Source organism: Semicossyphus pulcher, unplaced genomic scaffold, assembly GCF_022749685.1.
Source record: "Semicossyphus pulcher isolate SPU_LCO1_2020_fin unplaced genomic scaffold, fSemPul1.0.p SCAF_18, whole genome shotgun sequence".
In the NCBI taxonomy this organism is placed as follows: domain Eukaryota; kingdom Metazoa; phylum Chordata; class Actinopteri; order Labriformes; family Labridae; genus Semicossyphus; species Semicossyphus pulcher.
In genome coordinates, this window is record NW_027211691.1 from 17,466,912 (window position 1) to 17,480,526 (window position 13,615).

Sequence of the window (13,615 nt, forward strand, 5' to 3'; positions counted from 1 at the left end):
TTTTTTAATTTCTTTATAATGTTGCTAATTTTAAAGAAATAATCCTTAATATCTTATTAACTAATCTACTGTCTCATTAATTGATCTACAAAGAATGAATAGGGTTATATAACTTATCACTCATTTGAATTCTCTTTGGCTTATAAAACGGGTGTTCCCATTTTAATGTAATTATAGTTATTACATTAAGATATCAAACACATCACACAATTGAATTTATGGTGGTTTTTAACTTGGCAGTAATAACCAATCAGCTTACCCAAAGGTCTGAGCTCAGCCAATCTGAGGCAGCGATGAACCTCCGCGTGGAGAGGAGGACGTTCCTGGAACTGGTTGCTCGGTAACCAGGCAAACACTGTGTTGATAGAATGGCAATGCGGAAGGTTTGGATTTTAGTCGCTTTTTTAACTTGTATAACGTTCTATTTTAAAGAAAATGTGGCGGATAAATCGTCATAGCTTCTTCTTATACGTACATGTATTCTTTTGAAATGTGAGACTTGAAGCTAGTGTCGTGAGGAGGACGGAGTTAATTTGTCCCGTTGCCTGTTTTGCACCTGCTAGCATAATTAACGAGTTAGCAAACACCTGTGTGAAGTTAGCGCCACACGGTGCAGTTTACATTAAAACCAACCAATTAATGCATTAATTTAAGAGAAAAATAGCTTAAATGTACCGCCTTTTAGTGTCAGTTTTAAATATTTTTGCCACCCTTATTGCTGCATCAGTGAATTATCTTGCTCTGACTAAGCACTACTTGACATATTCCTCCTTTTTTGCTATTGTTTTGTCTTTAAGTTATGTTTCAGGATGCATTTAATTATATTTATTGCTTAAAGATAAATATATGGTCTACATTTTCTAATTTGCGAGAATATAATAAGGTTTTGCAGGTTATCAATTTATTTAAATGCTGACTTTTGTATCATATTTTACAGGGCTTCACATCTAATGCTAGCAGCAAGCTGGTGGTCAACTCAGTTGCCTTTCAGGACCACATCACACGCACCCTGCTGCAGCCAAATTTCTTACTTTCTGACCCTTTCCTGAGAAACAAAAGAAAAGCACCCAGAAATCCACAAGCAAGAGGAAGAGTGGAAGACAGGGGTCTGCAGGGACACGATCCGGAAGAAGGGAGGGAATATGTTCTTGATTCTGCTCCACCTCCTTTAACATTAGGTAATAAAAGAACTCGCAATTTTGAGCATTCATCTATGTGATTCATTCAACTATAATTAGTGTTTTTCTTATTTCTCGTAGCTCAGAAGTTGGGTTTGGTGGCTTCCCCTGTAGGAAAACTGACAGAGGATAAATGGATGCAGGTCAAGGCGAGGTCTGTTCAGCAAGGGGAATCAGCTCAGCCCTGTGCGATATGCAGGGAGGAGTTTCGCCTTCAGCCTCAGGTATTTCCCCCAAACAGTAACTACTGTTAATACCCTGTGAGAGTCTTTTTCTTCTACATGTTTCCAATGATCTGTCTGTCCTCAGGGAAACCTGTGTTTCCGTATGGGCACACACACACAAAGCCCCCCCATATCCCACCTCCCCCTGCAGTTCCTGTATGTTCTAATCTGTGTAGACAACTGTACAAATTTACCCATACTGCCTTGGAACTCAACTGTGACGTGATGATGTAGCAATCAGTGTGTTACTGTGAGGGTCATTCAGTCTTTTACACCTTTCCGATCCCCTTTTAAGATGCCAATCTCCTCAAGAATGCGGGACTAGAATAGGCGGCCTCACAAAGCACAGTTGCCATAGATGCACGTGTAAATATTAGTTTGACTCAGGGAGGGAAAAGAAAGTTAATTAGAGCCTGCTAACAAGGGAAAGTGACAAGAGGGAATCTTTGTTGATTTGGCTTTTTCCTGCAAGCCTTCATGTTGTAACAATGCATTTGTGTGCTGCTGTCTTGTTGCATTCAAGCAATAATATGACAATTAAAAATGCTTACAGCAGCAGTCGCACTGAATCAGAGGGATTGTGTCTCGTTATTTTAATACCAACCACAAATTGTCTTTAATTGGACAATAAATAAAGCTTTCTATTAAATTTGTATTCCATTTCTATATTGTATCTCTCTTCGTGAACTGTAGCTTGTAGCCTTGTGAAATTTCTCTGTGCTCTAATGGCTTGTTGAGCTCCTGGAAATTGTACACAGCAGGGGGCCCTTTCACTGGTGATGGAGTGTGTTGGTCAGGCCAAAAACAATGGGAAATCAATATGCCTCCCCCCTGCCCTCCAGAGATCTGAGTAAACTGGTTTGTGTGCCAAGCCCCATAGCTGCAGCCGCCTCCTTTCAGACGATAAAAGAGTCCCTCTCACAGGTAGAGGAGACTATAGTCCAGGTCCCAGCCGGCCCACAGGGGGTCATGCTGACTCCCTCTATCCTCTCAGCAAATAACACTTAAAGGCAGATACACACATTCACATACGTGCAGGAATACACACAGATTTAGCATGGCTTAAGACTCACATACACACACCGCATGTGCACAGACTGTATACAGTAGTAAAGCACTTAAATAAACCTGACAACCAATACACGTCCTACAGCATCCACTCAGTCAGCCTGTGAAAGTGTAGAATGGTTAAGATTTAATTTATGTCTCTGTTTCTTTTTAGGTGTTGCTGTCGTGTTCTCATGTTTTCCACAGAGCCTGTTTGCAGGCGTTCGAGAGGTTTTCAGGGAGGAAGTGCTGCCCGATGTGCAGGAAGGAGAAGTATGAGACGCGGGTGATCCACGATGCAGCTCGCCTCTTCAGGCACCAGTGTGCCACCAGGTACATGCACTAAAGCAGAAACATAAATATAGGCAACCCTATTCACAGTACTGCAGATAAAGAATTCAACACACAGCCTTAAAAAGCAACTTCACAATAGTGTGTGGCAGTTCGTTGGCAAAAAACGTGCGATACAATCCAATATCGACACAGGGGTTACGTTCAATATATTCGCATATATTGCGATATTGTTAGCAAGCCGATATATTGAAGAAAACTTCATATTATACAAAACATGTAGCCACACTTGCTATTCTAGTTTAACTGACGTTCTACATATTAGAAATAATGTTGTGTAATTTTCAATATATCAAATCAGCTCTGTCAAGAAGCTAATCACTTCACGTAAACATAACAGACAGTTAAATTGCGACCGGATTATTGTTTGTTTATGTATTTGTTTGTACGTGTGTGCGTCTGACTGTGTGTAGAATCCAAGCGTGCTGGCGAGGCTATGTGGCTCAAAAAAGGTACAGACAACTAAGGAAGACCGTCTGCCCAAAAGATAAGCGACTGCGACGCAAGTTCTTTGAGACAAAGGTGAATTTGGACCTGAAATTGATCACACTTCTAGATTCTTCTGTAGATCACACTGAACACACAAGGTCGAGTTGACTAGCATCTGCCTCCCGTCTCCTCTTCCTTACCTCCTCTCCTTGTCTCGACAAATCCAGACGGTTCAGTTGGTCAAATAAAGCCTGTGACAATCTTCTCATGTTGAGGGTTGAAATGTGGGTTTCAGGGACTCACTGACCCCTCTGCTAACCTGCACACACACGCACGCACACACACACCTTCACCTGCTCTCACCCTCTCAGGCTCCTTTGATGCTTTGTGAATCAAACACTGTTTGTCCAATCATGCTGAGAGCGTTTTGTGTTATAGTCAAACAGTCTGGACCTTCCAGGGTCAACACAAAAGCATTATTTGGGTCTGGTATTCCTTCATCTGTCTAAATGTCTGGTGTGTGCGTGTGTTACTGGGTCAGATAGGCGAGGCGCAGAGGTGAGGTTGAGCAGGTTGTCATTTCGGGCTTTGTTCTCTATTCCCCTTTAAAAGCAATAAATCATGCGACGACTGGACTTGATGGAGGGATTATTTCAAAGTGGCTTCAAGAGTTGTTTGACTCTGACGCTGTGTTGCCTTCATGGCCGCTCTCAGGAAAAGGGAACATTGCCACCTAGTGAACCTCCCCCAACTGAGGCCTTGGATGACCAAAGACGAGACCGGTCACCATTTGCTTAACCAAAGATCATTTATTTACAGATGCAGTTGTTGAATTCCTCCAATGACTCTGCTTTATCATACTTAACACATGATCTGTATGTCCAGTGTCTTTAAGAACAGGCCCTGTTTGTTGTTGTGTGGTTGTTGTAATCATGCAGAGTGCTCCTGAGCTTCAGAGGCTGATTAAGCAGAAGTGACAAATGAGTGAGGGCCACACTTAAATGTGTTCAAGGGTCGGAGCGTCCTACCCATCCCCCTGTCACGGTCCATCATCTGGCCTATAAACGCTGCCTTAACATGTCACGTAAACAAAGACACAGCACTAACAGAGCCAATTAACTGTGTTCTAACACATTAGGCCATGTCCGAGTCCACATGCTGCGGATGGAGTCATAGACGCTGTCAGCCGCTTTACATTCAAACTGTGTGATTCAGTGATGGTGGGTGGTCATGAGATTGTCTCATGTCTTTTGTCACGCCGAGGATGATCTTCAAGAGCTTTGAGCTGCGCAACACAGCGCTGACAGGTCTGACGGACTTGATTTTCAAGGGGAAGACTTATTTGCTTAGCTGACTGTAATGCAAACAGGCGTGTTAGTGCCGGGCTGGAACCTGTGCGAGACGGGGAAACCTATTCTTTCAGCTTTTTTCTTGTGAAAGCAGCAGGGCAATAAAGCATCTTTGTACCATGAAGCCGCAGGTGTTCCCTGGAGGAAAAAAACAACTCCCGCGTATCAGAAATCTTATCAGCTGATCCTGATGCCCAGCTTTCAATTTTTACTCACTTTGGAGGTCCGACCTTCAGTCAACACATTAAGGGGGACACTACCGACACATAGATGGATTGCTGTGAGATAACGCCTTCCCTGCTCCGCCTCCTCCTCCTCTTCCCCCTCCGTGTCGTCTCTGTCCGCATCTCCTGTGGAGCAAAGGCAAAGTTCAGAGGAGGCTGCTCTGTTTGCCCTGACTGTCGAAAAGTCAGCCAGGCTCATAAAACCCTCCATCCCAGTGGTCAACAGTTGTTTAATTAGTGATAAAAGCCTGGCTGTAAAGCAATTCTGATGCCACTGTGACAGTTCAAGGGATGGGGCTGTATGTGTGTGTGTAGGTGAGTCATAGACGGAGAGAACACGTACGTGTGTGCAAGCAGGTGTTACTCTGTGAAACATGTTGCAGTAATGACATTACTTCTCCCAGCTATAATGCAACAGAAACTACATGTAGATACAATTTATTAACATAATTTGTTTTGCAGAAAAATGCCAAACAATCCGTTTCAGCTTTCTGTTATTCGGTATTTTGCTGCTTTTCTCTTTATTATATGATAGCAATAGCTTGTAACAGCCTGTTTTTCAGACAATACAAGCATTTTGAAGCAACAACTTAAAGTTGTAATCTTGAATATCTCTGTTACGTTCTCTTTGGCGGCACCTACGCCGACAAAACGGTTATTGCGGGAGCACACTTCCCAGATATCCAGACAGTGTCGCATGTGTGACGTCCACGTTTGGCTCCGGTTGTAACTCTTGATTTTCCTCACTGACGGTCGCTTTCCTTTTTAGACTGTTTGCCTTCATCTGAGCGTCGAATTTGTTTCTTTTTCTTTGGATTTTCACTTATTGTTGAAGTTGTATCTGTAGTCATCGATCTTTTCTTTGTTTGTTCAGCCATAGTAGATTACTGTTTACTCGCAACACTTGCAGAGACCGGAAAAGCAGCCGCTTAGCTCCGCCTACCCTCTCTGGCAGACCAACCACTGCTGGGTGATGGAAAACGTGTCACTAACTGGGCGCTGCTTGTGATTTTTTACGCATATGTCGCCACCAACACCCAGTCCATAATAATACTATATACTGCAAATGCAAAGGCTTTCATCTGTGGGCCATAGGCTCAATCACCATCCTGTTGCCTCATTCAGTGATAGTGAGTTAACAGACATTTATTTACGTGAAAATCTTGGAGATTACACTTTAATTCAGTTTTCTGTTTATCTCATCAGTTATTGAATAATGAAGAAAACTCTTTATACTAATTTGGTTTATATTTCCAGAGCTTTCACCCCACTGCTCTTCTACCTGTGGCTGCAGTTTACTTGGTTATGATGGCGACGGTTCGGTTGTCATCATTCAGCTCGATGAAGATGTTGTTGCCTACCTTCCACTTCTGTTAATTGGTCAACCGCACGGCGCTGGAGAAACTTATATCTAAAAATAGCCCTTTCATTGTCTACCGAACATGTTATGGACAAAAACATGCATATGCAGGCATTAATTGTTGCCTAGCAACAGCTGCTGTAAATGGGAGGAGACAGATGAGTTCTGGGAGGACAGATGCACGAAAGACGTCTTTTAAAAAACGTCAATTTGAGAATGAAAGAGGTGACCGGGCACTTCAGCGACTGGAGATAATTATCTGAGAAACTGGGTTGTATTAAGACTCAGGTACGAGTCCTATTATTACCACAAATATAATGTTTAAAATGTCTTTTTATTTTAATCATATTCTTTCAGCATAAATGTCTAACTGCTGTTACAAAATCTTGGTCACTCCTCAAGGAATTACATCATAGTCGAGAAATCTTTTAATCTCTCTAAAAGTCACATTTCAATAAACTGGAACACCAGACACAACCCAGGAAAGGTGTCAGAGATGTGTGTTTTTCCATGTTTCCCAGCACTATCTTCCTCTTTTTACTGGTTTCCATTAATTCTCCATGTTAGTGGGAGACGTGACTGTATTGATCTGGCTGTTTAACAACTGCACCCTGTCAGCGTGCCTCAGCCATTACAATACGCACACACACAATTAGCCTTCGCCGAAAACACGACTCTATTGTGTATCTGAAAGAAACATGCCTCCTTTGTGCCACTGAAATGCTTTTTTCTAATTAGTTGCAGGAGTTGAATGACAGCTTTGTCCGATACTGTCACACCGACACGGAGGCTTTTCTGAGTGATATCAACCGCTCGCTGTCAGCAAGCAGACGAGTGTTCCAGCAGCTGGAGAGGAAGAGCGTCTCCGAGCCTCGGGAGGACGACTGGGACCGAATACAGAGCCAGGTCAGGAGCGAGACACACTTCAAGGCCCCGTGAAAGTATTAAACCCTCGTCTGATTCTTCTTCTCTTGACATGTCAACGCTTGCATGGGGACGACGGCATCACAGCTGCTGTACAGAAAGAACAAATCTCCCCGGTGTGATCATTCATGTTAATAAAGTGAATGGAAATGGGGACTAAAGCTAATAATCCTCCATGTTTACAAGAAACACGAGACGTTCTGATGATGCACGGCAGGCTTTTCATTGCCCGGACCTCTGCGGAGGAATTGAAAAGACATTAAGATTTGCTGTTCCATAAGGCTCCATTGTTGGCTTTCATTGCAACAAGAACCATTTTCCATAGAGGGGGGTGGGGTGTGTGCAAAGAAGATGTCTTTTTTTCCCCCCCTTCTTCTTCTTCTTCTTTATCTGGTGTGAAAAGGTTGAGCACGAGGCAGGAGTGGCTCAGCCTTGACATGGAGTATCAAACAGTGAATGTGCTTTCAACACATACCTTGCACCTTTTTCACGGGTGCAAACTCTATAAAGCAGCGTGCAGCTCGTTATGAAACATTTAACGGCGTGGCATGTTGGCCTCTAAACACAGGAAGCTGTCTCTGGTTAATCAGTGGCGGAGCTGTGCGTGTGTTGCTTTGTTTTTATAAGGATCACTGATAAACATGTTATCGCCTCCCGTCTCATCAAACCCGACAGGTGGTTGCCAACAGTTCTTTATGCTGAAAAGTCACTGTTTTTACCCCCTAACCAAAGCAGAAATGTACCCAACTGGAGGTGTAAATAATCTTAAATAAGTCAAAGAATTTATGTTTGCAGGTTCTCAAGAGAGGCGACAGGGACTGCCCCATCTGCCTGACAGCTCTGTGCAGCCAGAGCGTCCCAACAGAAGCAGGAGCGTCCAATCCTCATCGCAGGCGTGCCGTGCTCCTGTCCTGCTCCCACCTCATCCACCAGCGCTGTTTGGAGGCTTTTGAGGCCTTTGAAGCGGAGAGCAGACCCTCCTGCCCCCTGTGCAGATCTGTGTACTACAAAAAAGTCATCTAAGCAGGTACAGATACATGAAATATGGCATTATGATCTCACACACTAATATTTATAACCTCTTATATACCCTTTATTGTAAGCGAAATAACGAGGGCGTCTTACAGGGATTTACCCCGGTTTAAAGGAGTAGTGTCATCATTTTTGGAAGTCGGCTTTGTGGAGACGTGATAACACTAATGGAGTTGTCCTGATATCATTACCAGTATCTGAAATGCCTCTGATTCAGCCTGTGTGAGATAAGGTATCGGCGTGTAGGCCAGTCAATTAATCGATGTGATAATCTATTAGAACGGAGAAAAATCAACTTGTTTCATTTGAAGTGAATTCTTATTTGTTGCTCCAAAACAGCAGGCTAACATAGCAAGTTACTGATTTCAGGTCATTTATCACGTCCACAGCAAATAGGGAGTTGCTAGTGGAGAGTGTCACAGCTAGCAAAATGTTAGCTGGTCTCCATGTTTTCCAGCATGTCAGAAGGTGCTGCTGTTAGCATTAGCTCAGCTTCTGTCTATGTGCTCTGCATTTTTTTAAGGTTAGTTCATCATACACAAGGTTATTATGTGCCGATCAAAACCCATAAGATAACTGACTTAAGTAGTGTCACATCAACGATCAGTATCTCTGCATCGCTCTTTGGCAGACACAAGAGGGACAGATGTGCCAAAAAAAAGTTGTACTTGGCAAACAGCAGCCAAGAGTCATAACTTCCTTCACTCGTTTCACCTCGAGGTTGACTAGTTGTCGGAATATTTATAAAGATTCTTATTTGGCCTTTTATTATATAGGACAGCTGAAGAGAGACATGTGGAGAGTAGAGACACGCATCAAATGATCGGCAGACCGGGAGTCGAATCTGCGATCAGTGCAACGAGGACTGTAGCCTCTGTACATGGGACGCCTGCTCTACCAACTGAGCTAAACCAGCGCCCCAATGTTGGAATATTTATGTCATTTAACTCTACTATATAGTTTTATCACAGATTTAACAAGTGAGATATATATAGGTGAATATTTGTAACTTCCGTAGAGCCTGGCTAGCTATACCCCCTGCTTCCAGTCTTTATGCTAAGCTAAGTTAATGGAGTCTTGGCTCTAGCTCATATTTGGTGCACAACTAAGAGATTGGTAATAAGTATATTTCATCTGTCAGTCTGTGTTGATGTCACAAAGATGAATGAAAACACGTATCTGAAGCATTTTTCTACTTTTATTTGCAAACACACAAAACATCAAAAATAACGAAACGTACATTTAGCAAACTGAGAAATCGTAAAAAATACATTCACAAAACATGTACAAAAAATGACATGCAGAGACAAACTGACGTACAGACAGAAAAAAAGCTGCTTCACTTACAGTACAGGCCAACTCTCAACTTTGAAACCCCCCACGTAACAGAGATGTACTGTAAAGGCAACTAGAAAAGATTGCTTGAATAGAAAACGACCTTTTCAGTTCTTACCTCCAAAACTACGGTGAGGTGAATGATGGTGATGTCTATTTAGGGGTGTGACGCTTCCCTGCTAAGTATAACGGAGCTGGAAGAAGTTTTACTTAAAATTCTCCTTTGCCAATTTAAAATATCCTTTTTTTGTCTTCCACATCACTTTGGGCTATCTTGATTATTCACAGTATCTAGAAACAAATGAAATGCACATACAGGAAGCATAAACCGCACAGATTCCCGTCTGTAAATTTGGATAAACCTGAGCTCTTGAAAACCAGACACACGCTCCTGCTCTATCTTTGGGAGGGAAGGAGTCGTCATACGTTCAGGTCACCCTTTACAAAACATTCTCCGGTCTGATTTGCTCACTTGAGAAGATGGCTCAGCATGAGTTTTGTGATTGAGAGTAGCACATTTTTCATTAAATCCAGTCTTTGTCATGTAGCAACAACCAATGGCAGACAGCTTTGTTGTAAAACATTCCCTGTCCTAAGAAATAAAAGTTAAAAATGCATAAAATATAAATTAAAATGTCCATACTTCCTTTTTTTTAATCATGTCACTTTAGCCACCATTAAAACACGACATCTATGACACCATAAAATCAACACCATTAGATCACTCGAACCTATCCTAGCAAGTGCTCAACTTTTATGGACAATGAACGAGTCCAAAACGGAGCCTCTCACTAGATAAGAGCTACTGTGACGACATTCAAAAAGCAATGTGTGTGTTATATGCAGCTGGCTTTAGACTAGAAACTTGGTGGTGTACAGGGGGATCACAGTGGAACTGTCTACAGACAAACATGTACACGCACTGTGCATGTACATAAACGACACAGAACAAGAAACAACCTTAACACTAAGCCTGCGAGATGCTTGTCGTATAAGGCATTTAAGGTGGTTCGGGAGACAAACAACGTCACAGTTCAGAAAACTATGCAGCAATACAACAACATGTAAATGGGGCCTGAGTCACAGAGTCTAATGGCTGCAAAGTTTCTCACTCATGCTTTCTGTATGTGAAGACTGTTCCAGGTTTGCATTAGATTTAGATGTTTATAAAAAAAAATATGTACAACAAAATACAGATAGCTTAGTGAGTCAGACCCTCAGTGGGCTCGACAAGAGCCCAATATTTACATCCAACTAATGCAAAAAGAGGTATGAAACAATATGTACATGTAAATACAACATTTACAAAATGACTAAATTTGACCTTTTTTTCCTGTGCCCTGTGAATTTAAAATAGATTTTTGGGGGGGATGAGCAAAAATGTGACATTTTCTTACCAAGTGCATAATAAAATTAAAGGGAGTAAAACCACAGCATCAGCTCCAAATGCACTAAATCATTTGAGCCGGGATGGATACAACTCCCATGTAGATTCCCATTTGGAGAGTAGCTCAAGTCTAATCTAGAGCACCTAAAAAAAGTTCTCACTCTACTTTGTACAAACTAATGACATCATCAATAAAGTTAAAGCGCACTTGAGTAAAAGCCAAATAAAAAGACGAACGACAGCACGAGAGCTAAAATCCGAGGCCTGTCGGTGATGACAGAGCCGGTGCATATAATGTGAACTGTATTGCCGTGCTGTTTAATGTGGTGTGATGAGTGTGAATGAATGACTTCTTTCATGCTTCACTAAACACATTTTGATCTTAAACCAATTAAAAATGACACATTGACTACCTATCATTCCTAAATCAGTTCACATACCCATCAAAGATTATTAGAGATGCATCTCCGACACCGATTTCTGTGGACATACTGACATGAAAACTAATTTGTTGGGGGGTCTATTTACTGTGTGGCGAATAGAGGAAGAGCAGGTTGATGGAAATGAACCTTTCGTCTTTGAGCTAGATGTAAGAAAAAAAGACAGAAGCTGCTTTGTTTCACCTGCTATCAGCGCTTACTTCAGTCTACTGTGGTGGGGATGGGAAGCAAGAGATGGGTGGTTTAAAGTCACAGTCGCGGTTGAGGTCAACATCAAGGTCACTGCAGTGATGCCAGTCTATTTCACTCCTCGGCCTCATCCCTGGCTCTGTCCCAGCCTCCATCCGAGACGCAGAGGATGGAATGTCACGAAGCTAAATTGCTCTCAGCCTCCATTTGCAGCATCCGTCAGACACTGCTCGGGTTTATTAAGTTCCTTCCAATCCCTTTCACCTTTCAGCAGTCAGGCAGTACTGTCGAAATCTCCCTTTGGCTGTGCTAAGGTGTGTGTGTGTGTCTACGCATGTGTGTGTGTGTGTGTGTTGATCTATCGTCCCTTTCACAGAGTTTTCTGATGCCCGTTGGCCGAGAGCTTCCCAGATTCAGGGTCCGTGGGGCTGTTTGACAGTTGCAATTTATCCAGACCTGGGCAGGGGGAGATAAGGGAGAGAAATCTCATTACAAAGCCTCAGACTTTCACTTAGACAGAGGTATTGATGTGCTTTTTTTCCCCCTCACTGCCTCTGTCTGACGTTTTCTAGCCCCATCCCACCCTGTGTATCAAACACCCCGGGCCTGTCACCACAAGCCTTTGAGACTCGCCCCATCTTCTGTCACATGTCAGTCCTGCAGCACATTGGATCTCTGCAATTTCTCCCATTTTGTCACTCCGGGTCGTGCTGTCTCAGAGAAATACACACTATCTCCCTCCAAAGCCACAGAGAAGGTCGGTGCTGTCACTATTTCAAGCTGAACCTTTGCTGTTACAAAATTGGGATGTAATTGAGTCGTCAAACTTTTAAATATGAAATAGATTGCTTTACATTTTTATATCCAAACATTCAGCATAGAAAGGGCAGGATGGTTAGTCAGTCAAAGCAGGACCATGAAAGATTATGTGCAATTATTTAGCTTATTAACAGGTGCACGTAAAAAGATTTGAAAGAGATATTTACCCAAGGCCTTTAGAAGTTCCTCTCGTACTGCTGAGGTGAATTTTCTCACAAGACAGAGCGTTGTCACGACCGCGAACAGCAGGTTGTATGAAAGGACGATGTAAAAGTTTCCCAGCCAATTGAATCTGCCAAAGTCTCCCAAGAGATCAAACCTGGTGATACCTGCGATGAGAGAGGGCACAAATAAGGGTTAGAGAGCGGGTTGACACCGAAAAATGTTTCCTATGTTAAATTTATAATGAACAAAACTCTTGGAAAATAAAAGGAAGTAAATGTGGCATAGTCGACCCTTCACAGGTTGTGTACGTTGCAAAATCTGTCCAGCAAAGATTTGAGGCTGCAGCAAATAACATTTAGAAACATCGGTTCTGTCTGCACTTCACTGAATGTGTCTGAAAGATGGGCTTACATAGACAAATATGTATTGTGTGTGTTATAATCTCAGCTTGAAAAAGTATCAACTGCATGGGCCATCATATAACTGATTGTATGGACACTTATGTTACGTTTGGACCATTTTTTCCCATGTAAAATGATCTGTCTATCTACAAGCAGATTTCACATCAGAAACAGAAACAAATGGGCATAATTGCAGTGTCTTAAATATCTATGTTCCTCCTCACATCCAGATTAAAACAAACAAATAGACATTTATATATAAAATGTACAGGTAGGATAACAAATGTACAAGCAGATTTAGGTGTTTTTAATGTCTCGTGATTCTGATTGTGTCTTATAGGACTGCTCCCCAGAGGAACATGAAGGGATGGCTGACTAAGTATAGCAGCAAGGTGGCGTGCAGGTGGACTTCATCTCTCTCCCAGGACCTTCAGACAGAGATAGAGGAGGAGTTCCTCCTGCAGGCTCCTCATAACTCCACACTGCGACACCAATTTTGAACCAGCTGATTGCTGACCGGAAAGCCATGCAAACACCGTCTCTGCTCATGCATTGTGGCCTGCGCATCTGGATTTCCCTGCACTCGACCACAAGGATCGACAAGCTGTGCCGTCCAATCATGAATTAATGTAGGGATACAATTAAGCTTTCAATAACCTGATGTGTAAATTTATATTTAATGTTAGTGAGGATGTTTAGAGATGTTATTTTGCATGTAATATTGAAAAAGGCAATTACTGCATCACTACATTAAATCTATG

General features: G+C 42.4%; 2 protein-coding genes across 2 annotated transcripts in view; one reads left to right on the plus strand and one right to left on the minus strand.

The window, feature by feature from the left end:
• The first annotated feature begins 293 nt into the window (after positions 1-293).
• Positions 294-8,109, plus strand: rnf32 (ring finger protein 32). Its single transcript, XM_069667908.1, has 7 exons — positions 294-340; positions 934-1,178; positions 1,260-1,402; positions 2,625-2,782; positions 3,214-3,322; positions 6,901-7,068; positions 7,882-8,109. Exons 1-7 carry the CDS (start codon positions 294-296, stop codon positions 8,107-8,109), a joined length of 1,098 nt encoding a protein of 365 aa, XP_069524009.1.
• Positions 8,110-9,298: 1,189 nt separating this feature from the next.
• lmbr1 (limb development membrane protein 1) overlaps positions 9,299-13,615 on the minus strand; it is a 36,340-nt gene continuing 32,023 nt past the window's right edge. Inside the window, exons 16-17 of the mRNA XM_069667538.1 lie at positions 12,456-12,617; positions 9,299-11,925 (exon numbers count right to left, since the gene is read on the minus strand). Coding sequence (XP_069523639.1) covers positions 11,840-11,925; positions 12,456-12,617 — 248 coding nt within the window. The 3' untranslated portion in view covers positions 9,299-11,839. The remainder of the gene's footprint in view (positions 11,926-12,455; positions 12,618-13,615) is intronic.

Bases quoted from the DNA above. Each gene is read 5' to 3' on its own strand.
- rnf32 (XM_069667908.1), top strand. From the start codon at position 294: ATGAACCTCCGCGTGGAGAGGAGGACGTTCCTGGAACTGGTTGCTCG. The intron at 1,403-2,624 runs GTATTTCCCCCA...GTTTCTTTTTAG, and splicing joins AGTTTCGCCTTCAGCCTCAG to GTGTTGCTGTCGTGTTCTCA. The intron at 3,323-6,900 runs GTGAATTTGGAC...TTTTCTAATTAG, and splicing joins GCAAGTTCTTTGAGACAAAG to TTGCAGGAGTTGAATGACAG.